Below are 27120 nucleotides of genomic sequence, written 5' to 3'. Positions count from 1 at the left end.
GATGCTGTTTATTGACCATAGCCCAGCATTAAACACATTCATTCCAACAGTCCTGATTGAAAAGTTACTGAACCTAGGGCTCTGTACCTCCCTCAGCAACTGGATCCGCGACTTCCTAACTGGAAGACCACAATCTGTGTAGATTTATAACAACATCTCCACCTCATTGACAATTAACACTGGCGCTCCACAGTGGAGACACTAGCAATATGATGCAAGTTCCAGGTGTCAGGGTTCACAAAGTCTGTGAAATTACTAGAGAGAAGATTCTTGGGAAACTAAAAGGTCTGAAGGTGGCTAAGTCAACTGGACCAAATGGTGTACACCCCAGGGTTCTGAATGAGGTGGCTCAAGAGATTGTGGGGATACTAATAATGATCTTTCAAGATTCAATAGATTCTGGAATGGCTCCGGAAGACAGGAAAATTGTAAATGTCACACCACTCTTCAAGAAGGGAGAGAAGCAGAAGAAAGGAAGCTATAAGCCAGCTATTGGACCTCAGTGGCTGGGAAGATGTTGGAGTTGATTATTAAGGATGAGGTCTCAGGGTACTTGGTGGCACATGATAAAGTAGTCTGTATGGTTTTTTCCCCCTCAAGGGAAAATCTTGTCTGACAAATCTGTTGGAATTCTCTGAAGAAGTAACAAGCAGGATAGACAAAGGAGAATCGGTTGAAGCTGTGTACTTGGATTTTTAGAAGGCCTTTTACAAGTTGCCGCACATGAGGCTGCTTTATAAGCTCAAGACATTAAAGGGAAGATTCTAGAATGGATAAAGCAGTAGCTGATTGGCAGGAGGCAAAGAGAGGGAGCCTTTTCTGACTGGCTTCCAGTGACTACTGATGTTCCACAGGGGTCCGTGTTGGAACCAATTCTTTTTACCTTATATGTCAATGATTTGGATGATGGATTTGATGGCTTTGTTGAAAAGTTTGCAGACAATATGAAAATAGGTGGGGGGGGGCAGGAAGTTTTGACGTAGGGAGGCTACAAGGACTGAGATGGATTAGGAGAATGGGCAAAGAAATGGCAAATGGAATACAGTGCCACGAAGTGTGTGGTCATGCACTTTGGTAGAAAGGGTTGACTATTTTCTAAATGGAGAGAAATTACAAAAAACCTTAGGCACAAAGGGACTTGGGAGTCCTTATGCAGGATTCCCTGAAGGTTAATTTTCAGCTTGAGACTGTGGTTAGGAAAGCAAATACGATGTTAGCATTCAAGGGGATTAGAATATAAAATCAAGGATGTAATGTTGAAACTTTATAAAGCACTGGTGACCCCTCACCTGGAGTATTGTAAGCAGTTTTGGGCCCCTTATCTTAGAAAGGATGTGCTGACATTGGAGAACATTCAAAGGAGGCTCAAGAAAATTATTCCAGGATTGAGCGGCTTGTCATATGAAAATCGTTGGATGTCTCTGGGCCTGTTTTCTCGGGAACAGAATTCAGAAGAATGAGAGGTGGCCTAATTTAAAGTTACCAAATGGTGGGAGTGTCTAAGACCAAATGACACAGCCTCAGAACAGAAGGGTGTCCTTTTCAAAAGGAGATTAGGAGGAATTTCTTTAGCCAGCGAGTGGTGAATCTGTGGAATTCTTTGCCAGAGGCAGCTGTGGAGGCCAACTCTTTATCAATATTTAAGGCAGAGATAGATACTTGATTGGTCTGGGCATAAAGGGATATGGGGCAAAGGCAGGAGATTTGGGGCTGAGAGGAAACTTTGATCAGCCATGGTGAAATGGTGAAGCAGACTCGATGGACCAAATGGCCTAATTCTGCTCTGAAATCTTATGGTCTACATAAGACTGAAAGAATGCAGAGCAAAATTACAAGGATGTAGCCAGGACTTGAGGACCTGAGTTAAGAGAAAGGTTGCATAAGTTGGGAATTTTCTTTCCTAGAGTATAGAAGATAGAGTGTGGATTTAATTGAGGTATACAAAATTATGAGGGGTATAGATAGAGTTTACGTAAGTAGGTTTTTTCCCCCCACTGAGGTTGCATGAGACTACAAGCAGAGATTATGGGTCAAGGGTGAAAGGTGAAATGTTTAAGGTGAACATGAGGGAGAACTTCTTTACTTAGAGGGTGGAAGAAGTGTGGGACAAGGCGGCAGTGGGAGTGCTGGATGTGGGGTGTATTTCACCTTTTAAGGCAAATTTGGATAGGTACATGGTTAGGAAGAGTAGGCAGATAAATGGGAGTGCAGATCGATGGGAGTAGGCGGATAAATGGGAGTGCAGTTTGATGGGAGCAGGCGGATAAATGGGAGTGCAGTTTGATGGGAGCGCAGTTTGATGGGAGCAGGCGGATAAATGGGAGTGCAGTTTGATGGGAGCAGGCAGATAAATGGTTCAGCATGGACTTGATGGTCCCAAGGGCCTATTTCTGTCCTGTAGTGTTCTGTGACTCTATCTCTCCTTATGTTTTCCTCTTGCACTGTAGTTTTACACATTCTGTCATTATTAAAGAAACCATCAACAATTTTAGTTACTTATAATTGTATTTTGCTTGTTTTCTCGGGAACATATAAATTTGTGATATTATTAAAATTATTCCAAAAACCTTCCCCCCACATTAGTAAAAGTAACAACACAGAAAACATTATTGTGCTGATTGTTTCACATTGTTTTGATAGCAAAGTAAACAAGTACTGCTGACCAAGCAAAAGTTCTATTACAACATAAAACTTGTATGTTATGTTCCTGAGGTCAGTAATAGAATGCACACTCTGAGAACAGAACATGCAGTTGCCTAGTTAAAAAAAAAACAATGTATTATCTAATATATGTCCAAATTAAAACTACTGTTCACCCACAAATTCTACAATAAGTTTCAAGTCAGTTTAGTTGTGTTCAAAATTCATCCTCAGAAATTATTGGTCCCTGAAGCTTCATAAATTAGCATTGGCTCTGACGATCACTAGAGAAATTCAAAACTCATGCCAAGTATGTCAATAAATACAAAAATAATATGGTGGAGAAAAATTTAAAGAATTAAGTCAATTGATCTAACTTTTTATTTTCAAGGGTTTTCAATTTGAAATCTATATATATTATTTATCAATTTGGAGAAATGCAAGATTCATTGAACATAGGATTTTGAATAGATAACAGATTTTTTATCCATTGCTCAAATATAATGTGCCATCAATGACACAATACTGCACATTACAAATGGAAGGAACAAAAATTTGACCCTAACTGAAGAGATGGATTAGTTCCTTAACCAATAAGATAAAAAATTGATAAGTGTAAAACAATGGAAGAGTGAAATAAAGAGCAAGAACTAGATTTAAAGGCGTACAAAAAAAGAAAAGTATAGATAGAATTAATAGTGAAGGCAAGTAAAAAACGTAATGTTGAAGTTAAGAATATCTAATAGTTATTACATGCATGATTGCTTTTCAGCAGCTTAATAATACTTTTTGAGCCAAAGATATTTAATAAGCATGTCACAAAAAGGACACACACACACAAGTCCTCTAATTAATTAAAAATAATTGCAATTCCAGCAAGTTTTTAAAAAGTAATGGGCAAGTTAAATCATGATATCTGTTTGCGTTGGTAAAGCCAAACTTTCAGAAGATCTGGAGATTTACAACGTATGGCACACCTTTACAGCCCTGAAATTGCTGGGACATTTGTTCACTAATAACGACAATGCTCAGTTAACATGCCATCATTTTTCTCAGCAGTTCACGTCAGTATCTTCTGTGTGGGAGTGGCAATCAGATACTACTAAATATGGTGCCCTTAGATACAAAAATAATCAGTCGTGGTTTAAATTAATTGGTGAGAACCAAAACAAAATGTGAATATTAATGAATATTTAGAAATCATAGTTCTGACAAATAGGATCACAAATGACATAATGCAACTTCAAGGACTGAAGATAGAAAAGTTAACTGTGTTACAAAAATATATTAAGCTGGAAATAATTTATACATCATCAATGAAAATTAACAGGGAAAAGCTGTAGATGCTATAAACCTGAAACAAAAAAAGAAAATGCAGGAAACTCAGATCAATCTGAAACATTAACTGTTTCTCTTTCCATACAAAATGCTCAATGTGCTGTGTATTTCTAATATTTTTTAGTTTTGTTAATACTTATGTAATAATCTATATTTGCTACATTGAAACATGTGGAGTGTGATAAAATATCTTCAACATTCAAATTCAACCTTACAGCTTTGCTTTTAGTTCTACAAAAATGCAAACAAAAAGGTCAATTCATCTATTTCACCAACCGCACAAAGTCATAAAAAAAAAATTTAGGAAGGTTATGGCTTATCAAGCACTTGAAAATATAAATGTCAAGCCAGACAAGCATACTGTAAACAGGGTCTGTTGCTAGGATACCAAAGCTCCTTGTTTATGAGAGCAGTTCAAGCAAGGAGACTAGGAAAAGTTGTCGTTATCTTCACAGTACATTTCTGTAGTTTAAAAAAACTCTGATCAAAAACCCTAAATGAAGTGTTACCAATTTTAAATGTTGCAGCTCTAACTTTCATGGTCTTCAAATTACACAGTAATACAGCAAGGTCCATAAGCTTTAGATGTGTCAAAATGGTTGTTGTGATGCATTTAGTCGGTTAGTGTAGTGGGTAGTGCTTGTCGCTCACTTTTAGCTTCCACCACAAGCTAGCAGAAGGAGAGCTGAATGTGTAAGCCTTCCCCTTGCCAGTACGTAGCCTCTCCAACAGGAAGCCTCATGTTGCGCCTCTTCGTTGGTGACACTTGGAAAGTGAACTCCTTTTGGACTCAGGCTGAACTACAGAGGATAGAGAAGAGGTCAGGCCCCTGCACACGTAGCACGCAGGCCCACCGGTGTGTGGACTTGCCCTGGTGCTCATGAACCAGACCCACAGCTCTAGGTAAATAACCCCACTGCCTTGTGAGCAGCCTCAAGAGAGACGAAGGCTACGCGAGTAAACCCAGACAGCAGATCCGGAGTGGAACCCCTAAGGCGGCCGGGTGTCATTGAACATTCTTCCGGCAAGCTAGTGCCGAACGTATTGCTTCATAAACCTTCCTTTGGACTACACTGGCGAGGCCAAAAGGGGGAACTTGATGACTAGGCATCTCAGGATCTCCATACCTTCCGCCCAGGCTTGCGATATGGTAATCATCACCCTTTGTCCTTCGGGGCAGACAGATGTCAACAACAGTGTATGCTTAAAATATCCACCTGAATTTCTCCTCTACTGTTTGCGTAACACATTGATTAATACCAGTAAATTAATGGAAATATTAATGCTCAACACCCTAGAATTCCAATGCACAAATTAAAGGTCTACATCTCTATATTGGTTAAGGGCTTTCAGTCAATTGATTAGATTAATGTGAAGGCACAGTAGCGGCTATATTCCATTAGGAGTTTGAGGAGATTCAGTATATCACCAGAAGATATCTGTGGATATATGGTGGAGAAAATTCTGACTGATCGCATCAAAGCCTGGTACGAATGCCCCATTGCACAAGATCACAAGAGGCTGCACTGGGATGTCGACTCAGCTAGCTGTACTGGCACAACCCTTTCCACCATCGAGGAAATCTTCTAGAGCCAATGCCTCACGAAAGTGGTATCCAGTATTAAGAACCCTCACCATCATGCCTTCTTTTCTTTATTACCATCAGGGAATACCCACACTCAACAAATTAGGAGCAACTCCTTCCCCTCTGCCAACAGATTTCTGTTCACTCCATGAACACTGGCTCATTATTCCTTTCTTTGCAATATCTATTTAGTTTTGTGATTGTTAGATTTTTCACTTTGCACTATACTGCTGCTGCAAAACAAATATCAGTAATAATAAATCTGATACCTATGAAATGATGCACTCTCCTTCTTATATAATAATTACCAATGGATCCTTAACATGGCCTTATAAAGAATCAATATGTGCACGAGGTAAGGTTTGTTTAGTATTGTTAATAGCACAAACTCAAAATATTGCGCACATTACAAAAAGCACAGTTTCAGACATCACCATGACAAATACCCAACATGCAAGTTTAATGACACAACATCCTTACAGTTAAAATTCTGCTTCTACAAAAACCATTTGATTTAATGATTTATTCATATAATTTCCAACCTTCTTATAGTTTGCAATGGGATATATAGATTTAGGCTGCAAACTTCCTCTACTACGCAAGACTTAGATTTATTAAAATGGCACAGCTTCCCAAAGTACCTCCAGGTTATTTTATGCCATTCTCTCTATGCATGAAAATTGTGTTTTCATTGATACAGTGTTCTATCTGGTGAAATACAATAGATTTAAAAAAGCTGAACCACATCTAAATAGCTGTCAGTACTCCTGTTGAAACAATGACAGATATAAGCTTACCCAATTATTTAATGGAGCAGAACCACAAACAAACTATTCAATTATAATCAACATGCACATTAATTTAAAACAGACTTTCCCTGTACTCTAGGCTATTAGCACTCCCAGTTTACAAGATCAAGATGACTAATGCATTTTTCAGAAACGTATATCCTTACAGCACTCTGAATAAATTCAGAATATATTTTCGTTCTTAAATTTTATGCAATGTTATATCATAATCCTGAGCTATTTCTCCAAATGAAATTTATCGTTAATTTTCACTACGTGCAAATCATCAATACATTTCTTCCATACATACCAAGCTGCAGACTCTCTAGGCTCCAAAATCTGGTCATTTCCCCCTTTGCAACCATTTTTGCAAATAAATTCTGCGTTTAACAGCAAAGCAGCTGACTTAGATGAAAGACATTACTGCTGTTTCCCACACAGCAAACCTTGTGCTTTTGAAACTCTGCAGTGACTCATTCATTGGGTCAATTGGCTGCTGAGTTCATTGGGCCAGACACCAATCCAACACCAGCAGCTTAATGTACACTATACTTCCAAATACTCTGTATTTTTTTCTCTCTGATATCATGGGGTGACTTTAGGGAGGTTGTGTTAGAGCAAAAGAACAGGCAATGACAAAGACATCCTGTGAAATTGTTTATCTTTAGTAATATTTCAGGAAATGTGCAAATATTATTTTTAAATTTATGACACTAGATTTTCAAGTCACTAAACACCTGAATGATAAGATTTGTAAAGCAAACTGGTAAAATATATAACATTCAGAATTTAGGTGGATAGGTGTTCATAATTGATGTCTTTTACAGAATTTATACTGATTTATTAAGCCATAAAGTTCCAACTCAGCAAAGCAAATTTCTCTCAATGACATGCTCAGAAACCCCCTCTTTCTCTAAGCAATCTTTGCAATGCACCACAATAGACCCCTTACAGTGATCTGTCCGCTACAAATTGAATTGGACCTGAATATAAATGAGTAGCTAAATGCTGCACTGCATTATTAATAATGCTTCACCAGCATACCTTCCACGATTCTTTCAAAAGTGCTGATATATGCATATACCTTGTAATCACCTAAAATTTCTCCTAAAATAAGTCAACAGTTAAAAAAATATGGACTCATCAAATTGTAGAAATTACAGTTTAAAGAGAATAGGAACTACTTAAAATGCACCACAAAAATAAGGGCATTATTATCCCATTTCATTTTGCTATTTTTAAAGAATTACATACCTATAAATATATTTTCCCTAGTGTGTGGAACACAACAGTGACCATTTCCAGGCCGATTGGTAATCTAAATAGGCACTTCTGGTTAAACTTTACCAATGCCCATCTAAAAGTATTTCCAAATCAGAAATACATTACAGGATGATATTCCCTTTGCACTGCAAAAAAATAGATGCACCTTGTTCCTGAAACAATAAAAATCTAAGAAAAAATGTTCCAAGGCCCCTGACAAATCCCAGAACCATCACTCCTCTCTCTCAGACCCCTTCCTCATCCCTGATGCTACATTTTCAGTCACATGAATGATGAATGATAATGTGCAATAGTGTTCAGTCACACCTGTGTCCTTGGACATCATCAATTACCCTAACACGCACCAGATACGGCACTGAATAATATCACAAATAAGCATCCAAAACTCATTGTATTTAGCCTGCAAAACAGAGCCCATCATTCTTCTATTTATGATAAGTGAGAAAAAGAACCCAAGCTCTCCGTGGCAAAACTTTCCAAAACTTTCAATAGAGAGAAATCCTTTCTCACTTTAGTCTCAAACAGGAGTTGCCATTATCAGGATTCTTCTCTCAATGGCGCAGTGCCGGCTAGCAAAGCTGCTACCTCATGTAGCCAGTGAACCACATTCAGTCCAGACCTTCTGTGCTGTGTGTGTGGTTTGCACGTTCTCCCTTTAAACATGTGATTTTCCTCGGGTTGTGCTGGCTTTCTCCAATATCCCAACAATGTGTGGGTTGGTATGTTAATGACAGCTGTAAATTGCATGAGGTCCTTTGGTGAGATGTACAGTCAAGTTCAACTTTATTGGCATTCAACCGTACACATGTATACCGCCAAATGAAACAACGTTCCTCCAGACCAAAGTACACAATTACTCACACACATAGCACCAAGTAATATTACCACTAGCAAATTAAAAAATAATAAGGCACATTTGCAACAAGATTAAAAGTAAACATTATAATGCCATTGGCACTTAATGTGTAATGAGATCTGGGCGGTGGCAGAGAATTCAGTAGACTTGAGGCCTTGAGGAAGAATCTGTTTCACATCCCAACAGTTCACGCACAAATGTTATGGTACCCCCTGCCTGATGGTAAAGGGTCAAAGAGATTGCTGAACAAATGGGAGGAATCATTAACAATGATAAGGGCCCAGTGTATGCATTGCTCCTGATAAACATGATGAATGAAAACGAGACCAAGATGATCCTCTCAGCAGTCTTCTCAATCCTTTGTAGGGGCTTGCTGACAGACGCCTCACAACTCCCGTACCAGACAGTGATGTAGCTGGCCAGGACACTCTTGATGGTGTTCCTGTAAAAATTAAGTGGAGGGGCTGGAGCAGGGGTGGAGTTACTCATTTCCTCAGGAACTAATGGAAAAGAGAATCAAATAGACTTTATTGTCAGATTAGTGAAAATGGATGGTTGATTGCCAGAGCAGATTCAGTGGGCTGAGGGCTTGCTTCTGTGCTGTATCTCATCCAGATGAGCCTTCACTGATTTATTTATTTGCTTACCGAGATACAGGGTGGAGTAGACCCTTACAGCCATGCAGCACAGCAATCTACTGATATAATTCAGGCCTAATCGCAGGACAATTTACAATGACCAATTAACTTAACAACTGGTACCTTGTTTGACTGTGGAGGGAAATCAGAGCACCCAGAGGAAACTCATGGTCACATGGAGAACATGCAAACTCCATACAGGCAGTGGCAGGAATTGAACCCATGTTCCCTGTACTGTAAAGTGTTGTGCTAACCACTAGGCTACCGTGCTGCCCAGCTGAGTCCAATGGAATAATAACCTTTGTTAAGAGTCATGAGAACTACTGTACAGAAACAGGCCCTTCAGCCCATCTAGTCCATGTCAAACTATTATTCTGCCTAGTCCCATCAACCTGCACCAGAACCAAGTCCTCCATACCCCACACATCCAAGTACTTTTCCAAATTTCTCTTAAATATTGAAATCGAACCCACATTCATAGAAACATAGAAAATAGTTGCAGGAGTAGGCCATTCGGCCCTTCGAGCCTGCACCGCCATTCAGTATGATCATGGCTGATCATCCAACTCAGAACCCTGCACCTGTTTTCTCTCCATACCCCCGATCCCCTTAGCCACAAGGGCCATATCTAACTTCCTCTTAAATATAGCCAATGAACCGGCCTCAACTGTTTCCTGTGGCAGAGAGTTCCAAAGATTCACCACTCTCTGTGTGAAGAAGTTTTTCCTCATCTCGGTCCTAAAAGGCTTCCCCTTTATCCTTAAACTGTGACCCCTCGTTCTGGACTTCCCCAACATCGGAAACAATCTTCCTGCATCACGCCTGTCCAATCCCTTTAGAATTTTATACGTTTCAATAAGATCCTCCCTCAATCTTGTAAATTCCAGTGAGTATAAGCCTAGTCAATCCAGTCTTTCTTCATATGAAAATCCTGCCATCCCAGGAATCAATCTGGTGAACCTTCTCTGTACTCCCTCTATGGCAAGAATGTCTTTCCTCAGATTAGGGGACCAAAACTGCACACAATACTCCAGCTGTGGTCTCACCAAGGCCTTGTACAACTGCAGTAGAACCTCCCTGCTCCTGTACTCAAATCCTTTTGCTATGAATGCCAACATACCATTTGCCTTTTTCACCGCCTGCTGTACCTGCATGCCCACCTTCAATGACTGGTGTACAATGACATCCAGGTCTCATTGCATCTCCCCTTTTCCTAATCAGCCACCGTTCAGATAATAATCTGTTTTCCTGTTCTTGCAACCAAAGTGGATAACCTCACATTTATCCACATTAAATTGCATCTGCCATGAATTTGCCCACTCACCTAACCTATCCAAGTCACCCTGCATCCTCTTAGCATCCTCCTCACAGCTAACATCGTCACCCAGCTTCGTGTCAACTGCAAACTTGGAGATGCTGCATTTAATTCCTTCATCTAAATCATTAATATATATTGTAAACAACTGGGGTCCCAGCACTGAGCCTTGTAGTACCCCACTAGTCACTGCCTGCCATTCTGAAAAGGTCCCGTTTACTCCCAATCTTTGCTTCCTGTCTGCCAACCAATTCCCTATCCACATCAATACCATACCCCCAATACCGTGTGCTTTAAGTTTACACACTAATCTCCTCTGTGGGACCTTGTCAAAAGCCTTTTGAAAATCTAAGTATACAACATCCACTGGCTCTCCCCTATCCACTCTACTAGTTACATCTTCAAAAAATTCTATAAGTTTCATCAGACATGATTTTCCTTTCACAAATCCATGCTGACTTTGTCCGATGATTTCACCTCTTTCCAAATGTGCTGTTATCACATCTTTGATAACCGACTCTAGCGTTTTCCCCACCACCGATGTCAGACTTACCAGTCTATAATTCCCCGGTTTTTCTCTCCCTCCATTTTTAAAAAGTGGGGTTACATTAGCCACCCTCCAATTCTCAGGAACTAATCCAGAAGCTAAGGAGTTTTGAAAAATTATCACTAATGCATCCACTATTTCTTGGGCTACTTCCTTAAGCACTCTGGGATGCAGACCATCAGCCCCTGGGGATTTATCTGCCTTTAATCCCTTCAATATACCTAACACCACTTCCCTACTAACATGTATTTCCCTCAGTTCCTCCATCTCACTAGACCTCACTGGTCCTGACGAAGGGACCCAGCCCGAATCGTTGACAGCGCTTCTCCCTATAGATGCTGCCTAGCCCGCTGTGTTCTATCAGCATTTTGTGTGTGTTGTTTGAATTTCCAGCATCTGCAGATTTCCTCGTGTTTGCGCATTAGAACTACTGTTCCTTTATTGCACGCATTTCTAATTTCCTGTTTAATGCCATCCCCAACCTCACTACTACTGTTAAGTGGCCTGTACACAACTCCCACCACAGCGTTTTCTGCCTCTTAGTGTTATGCAGCTCTACCCATATCGATTCCACATCCTCCAGGCTATTGTCCTTCCTTTCTATTGCGTTAATCTCCTCTCTAACCAACAATGCTACCCCACCTCCTTTTCTTTCCTGTCTATCCCTCCTGAATATTGAATATCCCTGGATGTTGAGCTCCCATCCTTGGTCACCCTGGAGCCATGTCTCTGTGATCCCAACTATATCATAGTCATTAATAACTATCTGCACATTCAATTCATCCACCTTGTTAAGAATGCTCCTCGCATTGACACACAAAGCCTTCAGGCTTGTTTTTACAACACTCTTAGCCCTTATACAATTATCTTGAAAGTGGCTCTTTTTGCTTTTGCCCCGGATTTGCCTGCCTGCCACTTTTACTTTTCACCTTACTACTTTTTGCTTCTACCCTCATTTTACACCTCTCTGTCTCTCTGCACTTGTTCCCATCCCCCTGCCACATTAGTTTAAATCCTCCTGAACAGCAGTAGTAAACACTCCCCCCTGGGACATTGGTTCCAGTCCAGACCAAGTGCAGACCATCCTGTTTATACCGGTCCCACCTCCCCCAGAACTGGTTCCAATGCCTCAGAAATTTGAATCCCTCCCCCTTGCACCATTTTTCAAGCCATGTATTCATCTGAGATATCCTCCTATTTCTTCTCTGACTAGCACGTGGCACTGGTAGTAATCCAGAGATTATTAGCTTTGTGGTCCTACTTTTTAGTTTATCTCCTAATTCCCTAAATTCACCTTGTAGGACCTCATCCCGTTTTTTACCTATATCGTTGGTACCTATGTGCACCACTACCACTGGCTGTTCACCCTCCCGCTCCAGAAAGTCCTGCAGCCGCTCAGAGACATCCTTGACCCTTGCACCAGGGAGGCAACATACCATCCTGGAGTCTCATTTGCGGCCGCAGAAATGCCTATCTATTCCCCTTACAATCGAATCCCCTATCACTATAGCTCTCCCACTCCTTTTCCTTCCCTCCTGTGCCGCAGAGCCACCCATGGTGCAATGAACTCAGCTGCTGCTGCCTTCCCCTGATGAGACATTTCCCCCAACAGTATCCAAAACAGTATATCTGTTTAGGAGGGAGATGACCTCAGGGGACTCCTGCACTACCTGCCTACTGCTATGATGTCTAGTGGCCACCTCTTCCCTTTCTGCCTGTGTAGCCTTTACCTGCGGTGTGGCCAACTCACTGAACGTGCTATTCACGACTTTCTCAGCATCGCAGATGCTCCAGTATGAATCCAATCGCAGCTCCAGACGCTCAATGCAGTCTGCCAGAAGCTGCGGTTGGACACACTTCCTGCACACATAGTCGTCAGGGACACTGGAAGTATCCCTGATTTCCCACATGCTGCAGGATGAACAAACCATGGGGCCGATCGCAGCTGCCATGACCTACCCAATACTTGCCTCAACTTTTGAAACTTTCTCCTTTGAAAGGAACTTACCCGGCCTTTCCTCACTTGGAGTGAAGTTCTTCCTCTGCCTCTTCTCGTTGAAGCCTCTCGAGTCAAAGCCTCAAATCTCCACTCCTTCACTGGCCACTTTCCACAGGCTGCTCCGCTTGAGGTAACCCTCTGTTTATTTGTTTGAGCTTTTCCAAACTGCTTGGTCACCTGACCTCGATTGCCCAATCAGCTGCTTTCTGCTGTGTCTGAGCTATTCAAATCTTGAATGTCTAATCAACGGCTTTCTGCTGAGCTATTCAAATCTTGATTGACTTGATTGCACAATCCAACTCCAAAACTGCCAAAATCTCTCGAGTCAAAGCCTCAAATCTCCACTCCTTCACTGGCCCACTCACTCACTGGCTGCTTTCCACCATTCTCATGGCAGCTAATCCCACACTCTCACCAACCTCAGTGAAATTGTCCCACCCCCGCTTAATCATTTCACCCATCACCCATGACCTTGAGTTCTAGTCTCACCTAGCCTAAGTGGAAAAATGCTGCTCGCATTTTCTCTATCCATACCTCTCATAATTTTGTCTACCTTTATCGACGCTCTAGGGCAGGGGTCAGCAACCTTTACCACTGAAAGAGCCACTTGGACCCGTTTCCCACAGAAAAGAAAACACTGGGAGCCGCAAAACCCGTTTGACATTTAAAATGAAATAACACTGCATACAACGTTTTTTTTGCCTTTACGCTATGTATAAACAAACTATAATGTGTTGCATTTATGAAATTGATGAACTCCTGCAGAGAAAACGAAATTACATTTCTGCATGCAACAAAAACATTTTGAACTCCGAAAAAAAGACGTTGGGTTGAAAGTTACTTTTAAGTAAAATATTCAATGTCTATTTGAGTCCTTCTTGTATTTATGAAAAACGCCGAACTTAAATTTTCCGCCAGCAGCAAACCAAAAATAACGTCAGCCAGCTGTCATCCTGAAAAATGAAAGGACTATTTCACTGAACAATGAAAAAATATGAATATAAGTAAAATAATAGGCAATTAAAATATTTATCATACTTGGTTAATGGGATTTCTGCTCCTGGACCTCAGCGCACAGCGTCTGCACATCAGGGCTGTATGATGTCACCTTCATCTTTACACAGGATCGCAAGCTGTCATCTGTGAGGTTTTCAATATCACTCCATTTGTGTTTCTGAGCAAGAACGGCCTTCTGACGGGCAACATCTTCAAGGTCTGCTGTCAAGCGTCTAAACTTGGACACCCATATGTCTTTGTCGGCTATGTCGGCCAGTTCCATCTCAAGATCAGGTTGACTCACACCTGCCAATGCAGTCGTATTCAGTAGGGAAGGATCGATGCTTAAGGGAGTGACCGGGAAGGATAATGTGTTTTTTTCCTCTCTGAACTCACAGAAGCGTTTCCCAAACGATGTTTGCATTGCGATGATTGCAGAATGTAAATACTCCGAAATTATCATGTCGTGACCTTGTTTGAACTCTCTCAAATTGGGGAAGTGAGACAAAGTGCCTTTCTGTAAATCTCTGGCAAGCACTGTCAACTTGCGCTCGAATGCCAAAACATCCTCCAACATGTGCAGGGCTGTACGTCCTTTCCCCTGAAGAGCTGTGTTCAGCGTGTTCAGGTGCGCTGTCATGTCTACCATGAAGTGTAGCTTTTCCAGCCACTCTGGCTGTTCCAGCTCAGGAAAGGTGAGCCCTTTGCTGCCCAGGAAAGTTTTCACTTCTTCCAGACACGCGACAAAGCGTTTCAGCACCTTCCGTCTGGACAGCCAGCGATAAAAACACGTTGTAGCGGTGTCAGTAAACTGCAGTCAAAGATAGCTTTATTCGAACTAAACAGCCTTGCTTTTAAGCCTCCCTCAACCCAGCCCCCATGGACGCAGATGCTGCAAAAGACGCGTACTCACAAACCCCCGTAGGCTATCTCCCTTAGCCGGAATGCTGGCTAATTGTGAGCCGTTTCGGATGTGGCAGGAAATGTGTCGCTACACTTAGGTTGTACAAGATCACCATAATTACATTTCAAAAGCTAACAAACTAACATAAAATACATTTTAATTAAATACTGACCAATTATTTCCCAAAGCCACAGGGAGCCGCAGCACAGAGGTGAAAGAGCCACAAATGGCTCGGGAGCCGCAGGTTGCCGACCCCCGCTCTAGGGAATAAAGTCCTAACCTTTCCCTGTAACTCAGGTCCTCAAGTCCCAGCAGTATCCTTATAATTTTTTTTCTCTACTCTTTTAATCTTATTGGTATCTTTCCTGTAGACTGGTTACTCGAACTGCACCTAATACTCCAAATTAGGCTTCAGTACATCTTGTAAAACTTCAAATTAACAACCCAACTCTTATACTCAGTACTTTGATTTATGAAGGCAATGTGGCAAAAGCTTTCTGTACAACCCTATCTAACTGTGATGCTACTTTCAAAGAATTATGGACCTGCTTTCCTAGATCCCTCTGTTCTACCACACTCCTTAACATCCTACCATTCACAATGAAAAGCCCTACCCTGGTTTGTCTCTACCCTTCCTCCCACCCCCACCCCACCCCCAATGTGCAACACCTCACACTTGTCTTAATTAAATTCCATCTGCCACATTTCAAACCATTTTTCCTGCTGGTCGAGATCCCACTACAAGCTTTGATAGCCTTCCTCACTGTCCTGGTATCATCTGCCAAATTTGCTGATCCAGTTTACCGCATTATACTCCAAATACGGAAACCAATTCTTAAAAAAGGGGAACAAAAACTGTTCACATTACGCTAGATAATCCCAATAGTGTCCTGAACAGCTGTAAAAAGGCATCCCTACTTTTATAATACAGGCCAATAAGGACACAAATATCATTTTAATAGGTTTCAAAGATACATTTAACATCAGAGAAATGTATACAATATACACCTTGAAATTCTTTTTCTGCGCAAATATCCACGGAAACAGGAGTGCCCTAAAGAATGAATGACAGTTAAATGCTAGAACCCAAAAACACCCCCCCAGCTCCCCCCTCCCACACCCAAGCACCAGCAAGGCAATAAGCCCCCCCCCACCACCCCCACCAGCAAAAAAGCATCGGCACCCTCCACAGAACACTCAAGCATGTCGCAAAGTGTCAATAAAGACACAGACTTGCAGTACCCCAAAGACTACTCGTTAACCTGGTAACTCGACATACTACAGGCTCTCTCTCTCTAATAAGGGAGAAAGAGAGGTCTCTGTTTCACAGCGAGACGGAGACATATCAAAACAACTTGCTGATTTAGGCTGTTGAAAGCCTGTTGCGTCGCTTTTTCCGAGCGTTCCAAAGAACTCGGGTCTCTGGGCACACAGCCAGCAACCAGCTCGCTGCTTTCGGTCTTCCGTGTCTTCCAACGAGACACATCAGGCGGTAGCACTGGCCTCGAATCAGTCCATCTCCCGAGCCACAAAAATCTGGCACCCTGAAGGTTTGCGACTTTTCCAGGCCGCGTCTTTGCCATATCCAAAAGTGGCCGGTTGTGAGGACCCGAGAGCGGGTCCCATTTCCGCAAAGAAACAAACTGAAGGACGCAACTACTTTTTTCTTTCATTTCAAGTGAACAACTATATATTTTCCTGCTTTATTCTCTAATTGCTAAAATGTATTTACTCACTTAACCTATCAATTTCTCCCTGATGGCTTCTGTATCCTCCTAACAACTTGTCTGTTCACTTATTTTTGCTTCGTCCACACAATCAGCTACTGTTCATTCAGTTACCTTTCTCTAAGTCATTAAAATACTTTAACTGATCCCTGGATTACCCCACTAGTTATAGATTGCTAACTGGAAAATGACCCCCTTATCTCCCTTCTGAGCTTCCAACCTTTCAGCCAATACTCTATACATATCAAATGAGATAACCTTATTGACTGTTTTCTGGAAGTCCAAATGCAATAAATCTACTCTTTTCCTTTTTATCAACTCTGGCTAAGACTTCTTCAAACTTATAGTAATATAAGCCATGATTTCACCTCCATGCACCAATTTGACTCAAGTTCTTCATATTATGATTTTCCGAATATGCTGGTACTTCTTTAATACTCAAACACCATCTATAGGTTTGCAAATTCAGATGGTAACAAGGAAGCATACAGGAGAGAGATAGTTTGGCTCGTGCCACAACAATCTCACACTTAAAGTCAGCAAGACCAAGGAAATGATTGTGGAATTCAGGAAGGCGAAGTTGGAATTACACACACCAGACCTCACTGAGGGTTCAGCGGTGGAAAGAGCAGTTCCTGGACATCAACATCTCAGAGGTTCGATCCTGCACCTAACACATTGATGGTATCAAGACAACAGCATGCCAGCAGCTCTGCTTCATTAGGAGTTTGAGGATAGGTGGCCTTTCACCAGCTATTCCTGCAAATTTTGATAGGTCTACAGTGTTTACATCACAGCCTGGTATGGGGGCCTCCATTGCACAGAACCAGAAGAGCCTGCAGAGGGTTGTAGACTTAGCCAGCTCCATTATGCTTATAACTCCCCAATATTGCAGGCATCCTCAAGAGGCAGTGCCTCAAGAAGGTAGCATCCATTTATAAGGACCCTTACCATTTCGGATGTGCCCTCTTCTCATTACTACTTTTGGAGAGGAGGTGTGGGACCTGAAGACCCACAGTCAATGATTCAGAAATAGTTTCTTCCCTTCCATCATAAGATTCTAACAGCCCACAAATACCAACTCATTATTCTCTTATCTGCCTTATTTATTTAGTTAATTTGCCATTTTATGTCTTCACACTGTGCTGCTGCCATAAATATCAAATTTCCCATCATGTAATTCAGTGATAATAAACCTGAAGCAGCTTTTAAATAATTTGGCTAAACTTGAATTCAACCAAGCATTTAGCAACAATATTTGCATTTTGGACACCACCTGATAGTTACATGGCATCAATATACTTTCAACTGCAACCTAAGCCCAGGTGTTTTCCATTATTTACTTCTGGAAGTAGTTGAACCTTGTGAAACCTTCAATGAACATTACTTCATCACAGAGGGAAAATTGTTTTTCAAAAGGTGGTGATACTGAGGACATCACCTGAGCAATTAGCAGAATATCCTGGGGGCTGCAAATATTGACTTCTGGCAATTATGCAAGTCTTGTTTTTAGATCCAGCTTGATTACAGAGTTTAGAAGAATTTGACTTCTGAGCTCATTTTGTTGTTCTTGGAGTTATGCTTGGTCAAATGTTTATTTGACTCTGAGGGGATACTCTCGAATCCAATCTACTGATCTGCAATTGAAGACCAAAGCTGCAAGGCAGGAGGAATGCAATTCCGGTAGAAGCAGAATTATTGAATGGGGTAAAGCATTAAATGATGCTTATAATAATTTCTAAAACAAAGGAGGTTGATAAAGTGGCATTTGGCTGGGTTAGAAAATCCAAAACTACAGATACTGAAAAACAGAAATAAAAGCAGAAAACACTGTAAACATTCAGCAGGTAAGGTAACAGTAGCATCTGGGAAAAGTTGCATTACATATCAAAGACTTTTTGTCAGAACTGGAAAAGGAGGAAAACAAATTTTGTTTTAAATTGTAGATAGTGGGGGAAAGCTGAATTGCATGTATTTTTATTGTGTAATAAGGACAAAAGTCTTATGTGGGCATATATCTTGGGTGTCTAAGAATATTTGCAAGTATTGTATTTGTCAACATGGAGCAGAGAGTAAGTTTGTAAATCTGACGGGAGAAAAAGGCAAGGGTGGAGTGCTACAGGTACAGACCCACCCAGCCCTGAGACACCAGGCAAGATCACTTGATTCCAAACAATTAGTTTATTTATCATTACAGAATGTCCTTCTGGTGCTTCCTGCTCCTTTCACTCATCCCTACTATGATTCCCTCCCCCTACCTCCTTCCCACTCTCAGTCCACAATAGAGACCCATAAAATTACTACAGTACTGTCAATGATCTTGGCTCCCTAGTTATATATATGTCCCCAAGACTTCTACACAGTACAGTACTGTACATAGGAAGTGTCGATTGTTGGAGAAACACATTCGAAACCTGTTGGGACAACACACACAAGATGCTGGAGGAACTCAGCAGGCCAGGAAGCATCAATGAAAAAGGGTAAACAATCAATACTTTGATCCCACACCCTTCAACAGGGCAAAGGTGTTTACTTTTTTCCATAGATGCTGCCTGGCCTGCTGAGTTCCTCCAGTATTTTGTGTGAGTTGCTTGGATTTTCAGCATCTGCAGATTTTCTCGTTTGAAAAACATGTCTGGATAGGATTGCAACTGGTCTCTGCCCTATCAAAGCTTTCAATATTTTATACATCTTTTTAATATCGAAGAGGTTGCGTTAGGGACAAGTAACTATAGTCAGAAAGTAAGTAGTACAAAATATGGCAGGTATTATGAGAAGATAAGAGAAAGAACCTTCATAAACCATTTAAGATGTAATAACCTGCAATAATCAGACAGACACAGGAGTCCCAAAGATTACAGGTTACTGGAACATAGCAGGAAGTCACTAAAGAGACAGTGTTTGAAAACTGCCACAGCAATTTCTTCCTATGACGGCTTGTTAAATAATGTAACAGCCGTAGCTACATTATGGATAGTGAAAGCAAGCATTAGATGTGGGAAACCAGGTTTTATAAATGCTTATATTAATCAGACTACATTGGAACCTCCCAGAAGAGATCAGAGAAGGGCTTACATTTAGGGCAAGGGAAAAGAGATTTTGAGATAATACAAGTGGCAAGCACCTGGAATGCACTGCCTGAGAAGTGTTTGAAGCTGGGATGCTGACAGCATTTTAAAAATATTGAGAATTCAGTCACTTAGGACTAGAGGACAATGGACAAAGTCTGGAAGATGAGATTAATTCAGCAGGGTGCCACCAGATCAGCATTGATGAGTGGGGCCTGTTTTCCAGTGATTCTCTCAGGTGCCCAGATTGGTTATCCTGCCACATCACATGGTTACAGACATTTCTCTGTCAAATCAGGATTAGGGCTGCTTGTGTACCTAAGGAGTTATTCCTTAAGACAGTGGTAAAACAAAGCTCTTTTAAGCAAAGGTATTCCTAATTACAGAAGCACCTTAACAGTTGAGATATGCTCCCTGTGCAAATATGTAATCCTATGGACCTGCTTGCCAACACTCAAATATTTAAATGAATTGGATTATTGAAACTATATTTAATCACCTACTGCAACACACACACACACAAAATGCTGGAGGAACTCAGCAGTCCAGGCAGCATCAATGGAAAAAAGTACAGTTGATGTTTCGGGTCGAAACCCTTTGGCAGGACAATTTGAGTGACCTGTGACGCCACTTTTAGGGAATTTTGTATCTGTTTTCCTAGATCCCTCTGTTCTACTGCACTTCTCAGTGCCCTACCATTTACCTTGTATGTTCTACCTTGGTTTTTCCTTCCAAAGTGCAATACCTCACACTTGTCTGTATTAAACTCCATCTGCTATTTTTCAGCCCATTTTTCCAGCTGGTCCAGATCCTTCTGCAAGCTTTGAAAACCTTCCTCACTGTCCGCTACACCTCCAATCTTTGTATCATCAGCAAATCTGCTGATCTAATTTACCACATTATCATCCAGATCATTGACAGATGACAAATAACAATGGACTCAGCACTGATCCCTGTGGCACACCACTAGTCACAGGCCTCCACTCAGAGAAGCAATCCTCCACTACCACTCTCTGACTTCTCCCATTGAGCCAATGTCTAATCCAATTTACTACCTCACCATGTATACCTAGCGATTGAATCTTCCTAACTAACCTCCCATGCGGGACCTTGTCAAAGGCCTTACTGAAGTCCATGTAGACAACATCCACTGCCTTCCCTTCATCCACTTTCCTTGTAACCTCCTCGAAAAACTCTAACAGATTTGTTAAACATGACCTACAACACACAAAGCCGTGTTGACTTTCCCTAATAAGTCCCTGTCTATCTAAATACTTGTAGATCCCATCTCTTAGTACTCCTTCCAATAATTTACCTACTACTGATGTCAAACTTACCGGCCTATAATTTCCTGGATTACTTTTACAGCCTTTTTTAAACAATGGAACAACATGGGCTATCCTCCAATCCTCTGGCACCTCACCCATAGATACCGACATTTTTTAAAATATATCTACTAAGGCCTCTGTAATTTCAACACTAGTCTCCTTCAAGGTCCGAGGGAATACCCTGTCAGGTCCTGGGGATTTATCTACTCTGATTTGCCTCAAGATAGCAAGCACCTCCTTCTCTTCAATCTGTATAGATTTCATGACCTCCCTACTTGTTTGCCTTATTTCCATTGACTCCATGCCAGTTTCCTTAGTAAATACAGACGCAAAAAAAAACATTTAAGATCTCCCCATTTCTTTTGGTTCCATACATAGCCGACCACTCTGATCTTCAAGAAACTTATCCCTTACTATCCTTTTGCTATTAATATACCTGTAGAAGCTCTTTGGATTATCCTTCACCTTAACTTCTTTTGTTAGCCAGTTATGTCATCTTTCTTTTAGAATACTACTTCTTCTTAGGGATGTATATATTCTGAGCCTTCCAGATTGCTTCCAGAAATTCCAGCCATTGCTGCTCTGCCATCTTCCCTGCCAGTGTTCTTTTCCAATCAACACTGGCCAACTCATCTCTCATGCCTCTGCAATTCCCTTTACTCCACTGTAATAATGATACACCTTACTTTAGCTTCTCCTTCTCAAACTTCAGGGTGAATTCAATCATATTATGATCACTTGCCCCTAAGGGTTCTTTTACCTAAAGCTCTCTAATCAATTCCGGTTCATTGTACAACGCCCAATCCAGAATAGCTAATCCCCTCATGGGCTCAACCACAAGCTAAAAAACCTCATAGGCACTCTAGAAATTTCCCCTCCTGCAATCCAGCACTAACCTGATTTTCCCAATCTACTGCATCTTGAAATCCCCCATGACGATTGTAATATTTGTCTTTTGGCATGGATTTCCTATTTCCCATTGTAATTTGTAGACCACATCCTTACTACTGTTTGGGGGTCTGTATACAACTCCCATCAGGATCTTTTTGCCCTTGCAATTCCTTAGCTCTATCCGGAATGATTCAACGCCTTCCGACCCTATGTCACTTCTTCCTAATGATTCAATTTCATTTTTCACCAACAGAGCAACATCGCCCTTGCCTATAACATCATACATACCAATCTGCAATTGTGCCACAAGTTCATCTACCGTATTCCGTGTTCTGTGCGTATTCAAATATAACATCTTCAGTCCTGTATTCACCCTTTTCAATTTTGTCCGTCTTTTATGTTGGAACTCATCCTGTTGACTGCAATTTTTCTCTACTAACAGCCTTCACTACACACTGTCTCTGTTGTTAAACCAGCTACCTCATCTTCAGCACTATCCTACACCTTTCCTTCTTGCATCTATGATAGTACGAAGTATGCTTTATTGAAGATGCCTACAGTCAGGATTGCAATACGCTTGCTGATTTAGAAAAGTCACTTACTATACGATGTCCTCTTTTGTCTTCTGCATCCAACCCGATCCAAGCCAATGGGGGTACTATGGGAAAAGGTTAATGGTCGAATTCTGGCAGACACTGCTTTGTATGGTGGTACTTGATGTGAAGGAATGGGTGGTCGAACAACTGACTGAAAATAAAAAACGTGAACAAAGTGTTTGATTAGAAAATATATTATTCATTAGAAATTAAAAACTTAATCAAATAAGTTGACTATTTGAGCTATTTGTTATACAAGCAAATACAAATTCTACTGAACTCCCAATTTAACCAAATATCAATATTCAAATTGTTTTAAATCGGATGTTTCAAGTTCATGATTTCTTTTTCAATTCACATTTACCATGTTTTTCATCTTAATTTTCCAAATGTAAGAGAGTTTAGCTCAAAGACAAAAGGGGATAGATGATCTTTCAGGACTGGTGTAAACACAACAACCTGAGTCTCAACATGGTCAAGATTAAAGATGCGATCATGAAGGAGCAGGCTGCCTATGTCTGACTGAACATTAATGGCTTCACCTCGGAGACAGTCAGAAACACCAAGTTTCTTGGCGTGCACATTACTGACGACCAACAGTACCTCTTTTGTCAAGACAGCACAACAGCATCTCCACTTCCAGAGGCGAGGCTCCCCACCCACCAGCCCACCATTCTCACTAAATTCTCTACCAGAGAGTGTCCTGACCAACTGCATCACCATCTGGTATGGGAATTGCAATGCATCAGCTCGCAAAATCCTACAACAGATAGTGACGGCTGCCGGAAACATCACCAGGGTCTCTTTCCCCCACTCCATTCAGGAACATATACCAGTAGCATTGCATATTTGGTGGTTCCAGCATTGTCAAAGGACCCTCCCATCTTCCCACAATCCCTTTGACCATCTGCCGTCAGGCAGAAGGTAGTGCAGCATAAGAACCAGAACTGTCAAGCTGGGCAACAGCTCCTTCTCCCAAGCTGTTAGTCTTCTTTAAACCCTAGTGCCACCCGGTACACATGTCCACCCTGTCTGAATGCCCTGCCTCCCCCTCTCCTCCCCAACTCACAGGCATATTCTCATTCTGTGCTGGTGATATTTTATCTTTCACTGCTGCTGTGTCATGTATTTATACTACAGCTTGTTTCATTATAGTGCCAGTACTGTCTAATATAAGCATGTACCTTATACTTAACGTCAACCAGTCAGCCTTCAGGCCGTCCTTCTCTGGGACTTGTACTAATGTTATTTTGCGACTGTGTGAACTGTGTTTTGCACCTTGGCCCCAGGGGATCAATGGTTCATTTAGCTGTACACATGTGTATGGTTGAAATGACGGCATTAATCAGAGTGGTGGCAGGATGATAGGCTGTTTTGCAGCAGGACAAGGTTTAAGAGATAAACCTCTGGAGTCAGGGGCACTACAGGTGTTCTGTGGCCACGAGCAGGAATCCAAGATGCTGTGTGGCTTTACTAGTGCCAGGGTCAAGAAGATTTTGATTGAGGGCAGTTCATTCTGAAAGGGGGGGGTGTGGTCAGCAGCCAGGGGTCTTGGTCCATTTTGGTACGAAGGCTGAAAGGAAGAACAGGCAGGGGCAGGTTAACGAACAAGGTGGGCTGATAGGTTGAAATGTATTTACTTCAGTACATTGTATTTCAGAATTACCAGGAATGGGTTCATACTGCCAGATAGTCTATGGAGAAATGGGCCTGGCAGAGATTATAGTTTCTACTTTGGCCATTTGCCACTTTCTTTGACTCATCAATCAGGAACAGTTTTCACCTTCTAACAAAGGGTTCACAAGTCACCTGTAGCATCTCAACTTTTGCTCACAGAAGTCCAGCTAACTCAGCAAAAAAAAAATCTTCTGATCTAAAAGACTTTGAATCACACCGCACCAAGAACTGTTTAAATCAAAAATTCTCCATTTTCCATTTACTGCATTTTTTTTTGCCTTTGAGTGTTGATTCATGGTGATAATACTCTATAGTACTCCAGTCCCACTCTCACATTATTTGCAAACCGAGACACCTTAAGCTTCTCACACAAGTTTGAACTCCACATATTTGCACCTTCAAGCTGTGATGATAATACTGTGCACCAATTCTGTAAGAGTACCTGCTTGCCCTTTATTCTCTTTGTTCTATGGCAAGGCTGGGAATTCAATTAGCCATCCTAATAGTTTGTCCTTTAAGTTAAAAAAAACATTATTTTTGTTTCTTAACTTTTCTATCCTGATACTTAATTTTGTACTCCCCATCACCATTTAATTGCCTGTAACACTCTTTGTGGACCAATGCTTTGTATTAAGATTTAATAGCCTGACAAATCTCTGTACAGCTTACTGTAACAGGAGTTACACGGGCAAATTCCAAAATTCAATTGCTTATAGATGCCTGCCTGATCACAATTAAGATTTCCATCCTCCTCCCAACTCCACCAATGGAATCAGAATTCATAGGAACTTCAGTTGAATATGTACCTCAAAGTTACACGGTTAGAAAGGGGGTGGGAGTGGGGGAAGCAGGAATATGGATTAAATTGGATTGTTCTTTTTGTGAGTGATTCAATCATTCTATAGTAGTTAAGACAAAACAACTAACTTTAACAATTAGGGTGGATGGGGGAGTGCAAGACAGTCATGATTCACCTGGATTTAAAAAAAGGATTAAATAGTAATTTTTAGCAAAAGGTGGAGGGGCAGAAAGTATGGGAACATACCGACTTGCAGGTTACTCTGCCCCCTCCCAACAAAGTCATATACCATCTAGACCTGGAAATATGTTATTATTTATTTTTATTGGGTGGGTCCAAATCCTGGAATTCACACCCAACCGTTGGAAAGGTGCAAGAAGACAGTTCATCAAAATCTTTTTGAAAGGAGATAGGGAGGGACACAAGATGTTGGCCTTGCCCGTAGTACCTGCAGTAAAAGGTGTTCATGACAATTTTTTTCTAAAACAATCAAAGGAAAAAATTCTGAACTTTCTCTTTTGCAACACTGAAGATGTTAGTCTTCACAAGTTCTCACCAGCTCAAATCCTCAATGAACATTGCTGCTTCTGCTGTAATCCCACTGAAAACATCTTACTGTGTGATAGATCAAAACAGCAAATTCTATGGATTCTTCTGGATGATTGTAAGCAACAAATAAAATTTCACTTAATTTCAACTTTAAAACATGGGAAATAGATCAACTATCCTTTCATAAGTCAATGCATTGCATGAAACAAATAGCTTTTATAATCATAATTTTAATTCACTTTCATCAGATTCGTGAATTTGCGATGCAGTCACCAAAATTTATTAAAGGCAAGGGATATGAAATGCATCTCAGAGATAAACATACTCCGGCACATATTATTGCCTTTCACTTTTTTTTTGGCAAAAAGCATTTTTTAAAAAGCAATGTCTGAATTTGTATAAAAAAAAGAAACAAGTCTACTTCCCATATATGAATCTCATGAAGAACAGAAGAGAAATTTTCAAAGATAAGAGCAAAGTGGGAAAGTTTTTTGTATAGTAGAAGCAGCAAGAGTATCATCTTACTTGTACTGTAAAAAGGTCCATTTCCTCAGACTTATTATTTCCGTAGATATTAAACCCATCAATTACAGAGATGGGTCTTCGTTTTTCATTTCGATATTGCTGAATACTGGTATATTTTTGTGCCTGGGAGTCAACACAAGATGTCTCAGTGCTGCCTTCACAATCTCCAAACTCCAGTTTTTGAGGCTGTATAGGAAGACCATTCTCTGGGATAGAAAAGTTAGTGCTTGCAAACTGGCCACAGTCAGAAAGCGGCCGTTGTCGCAGCCTGCCTTTCCCACAGTTCCATCTTCTTTGAGCAATTCTCTGTGTGTTTGTCTTTTCATCTTCCAGAGAGGAAACCTTTCAAATGTGAACACAGATCTTTACTTTTTTTACATCTTTACTAACACTACTGCTTAACTTCAAAATTGATTTCTTTTGTACAAAAGTCTCAATGTCAACTCCTGATGCATGGCACAGTATACATTCACACTAACTTGTCAGATCTAAGAAATATCCAATACAGTCTCCATCGTACTTAGTCTAAACTTCCTCGGATATGCATATTTTGCTGAATTGTGCTTTCTTCTAAAATCAAGTAATTGAAGAACACTGAGAAAACAGGGTTAGGCAAATCAGAACTATCCAAGCTAATTATATACACGCACATATAAATTAACAGGATTGTGATTAATGCTATTTGGGTTATGGATGGCAAAGGGAAATTTATTGAAAATGTGCACCCATCTTTGCATGACAATGAATGTTAAAGCATAAATATTTTATTATACAAAATTTAAAAATCATAGCATTCAATTTCTTTGACTGGGCGCCAGAAACACCCACAAACTGTTTCTCTTTAGATTTTTTTTTAATACTGTGGATACTGATGACTTTCTAGAGCAAATTTCCAATTAGTACACATATAAAGTTGGCAATACAACTTACTGACCAAAGTATGCAAGTCAAGCAGCTTTCAATAAAAAGGCAAATCATCAAAGTTTGTGTTTTGAGACAGTATGACAGATAATGCAATAATTGATTGTTCACTTGAGCATAGCATTCTCTAAAAGATGAATCCATTATTA

The 27120-nt window shown here is 40.8% G+C and overlaps 1 protein-coding gene across 8 annotated transcripts in view; it reads right to left on the bottom strand.

The window, feature by feature from the left end:
* spata13 (spermatogenesis associated 13) overlaps positions 1-27120 on the bottom strand; it is a 205223-nt gene that overhangs the window by 53512 nt on the left and 124591 nt on the right. For all 8 annotated transcript variants that reach the window (XM_059964187.1, XM_059964180.1, XM_059964186.1 and 5 more), the window contains 2 exons: positions 26051-26392; positions 22507-22651 (listed from right to left, as the gene is read on the bottom strand). In XM_059964187.1, the coding sequence (XP_059820170.1) occupies positions 22507-22651; positions 26051-26392 (487 nt within the window). The remainder of the gene's footprint in view (positions 1-22506; positions 22652-26050; positions 26393-27120) is intronic.

The sequence above is a fragment of the Hypanus sabinus genome, chromosome 3 (assembly GCF_030144855.1).
Source record: "Hypanus sabinus isolate sHypSab1 chromosome 3, sHypSab1.hap1, whole genome shotgun sequence".
Lineage (NCBI taxonomy): Eukaryota > Metazoa > Chordata > Chondrichthyes > Myliobatiformes > Dasyatidae > Hypanus > Hypanus sabinus.
The sequence above is the reverse complement of the archived record's forward strand: the minus strand, read 5'-3'. Positions and strand labels throughout refer to the sequence as shown.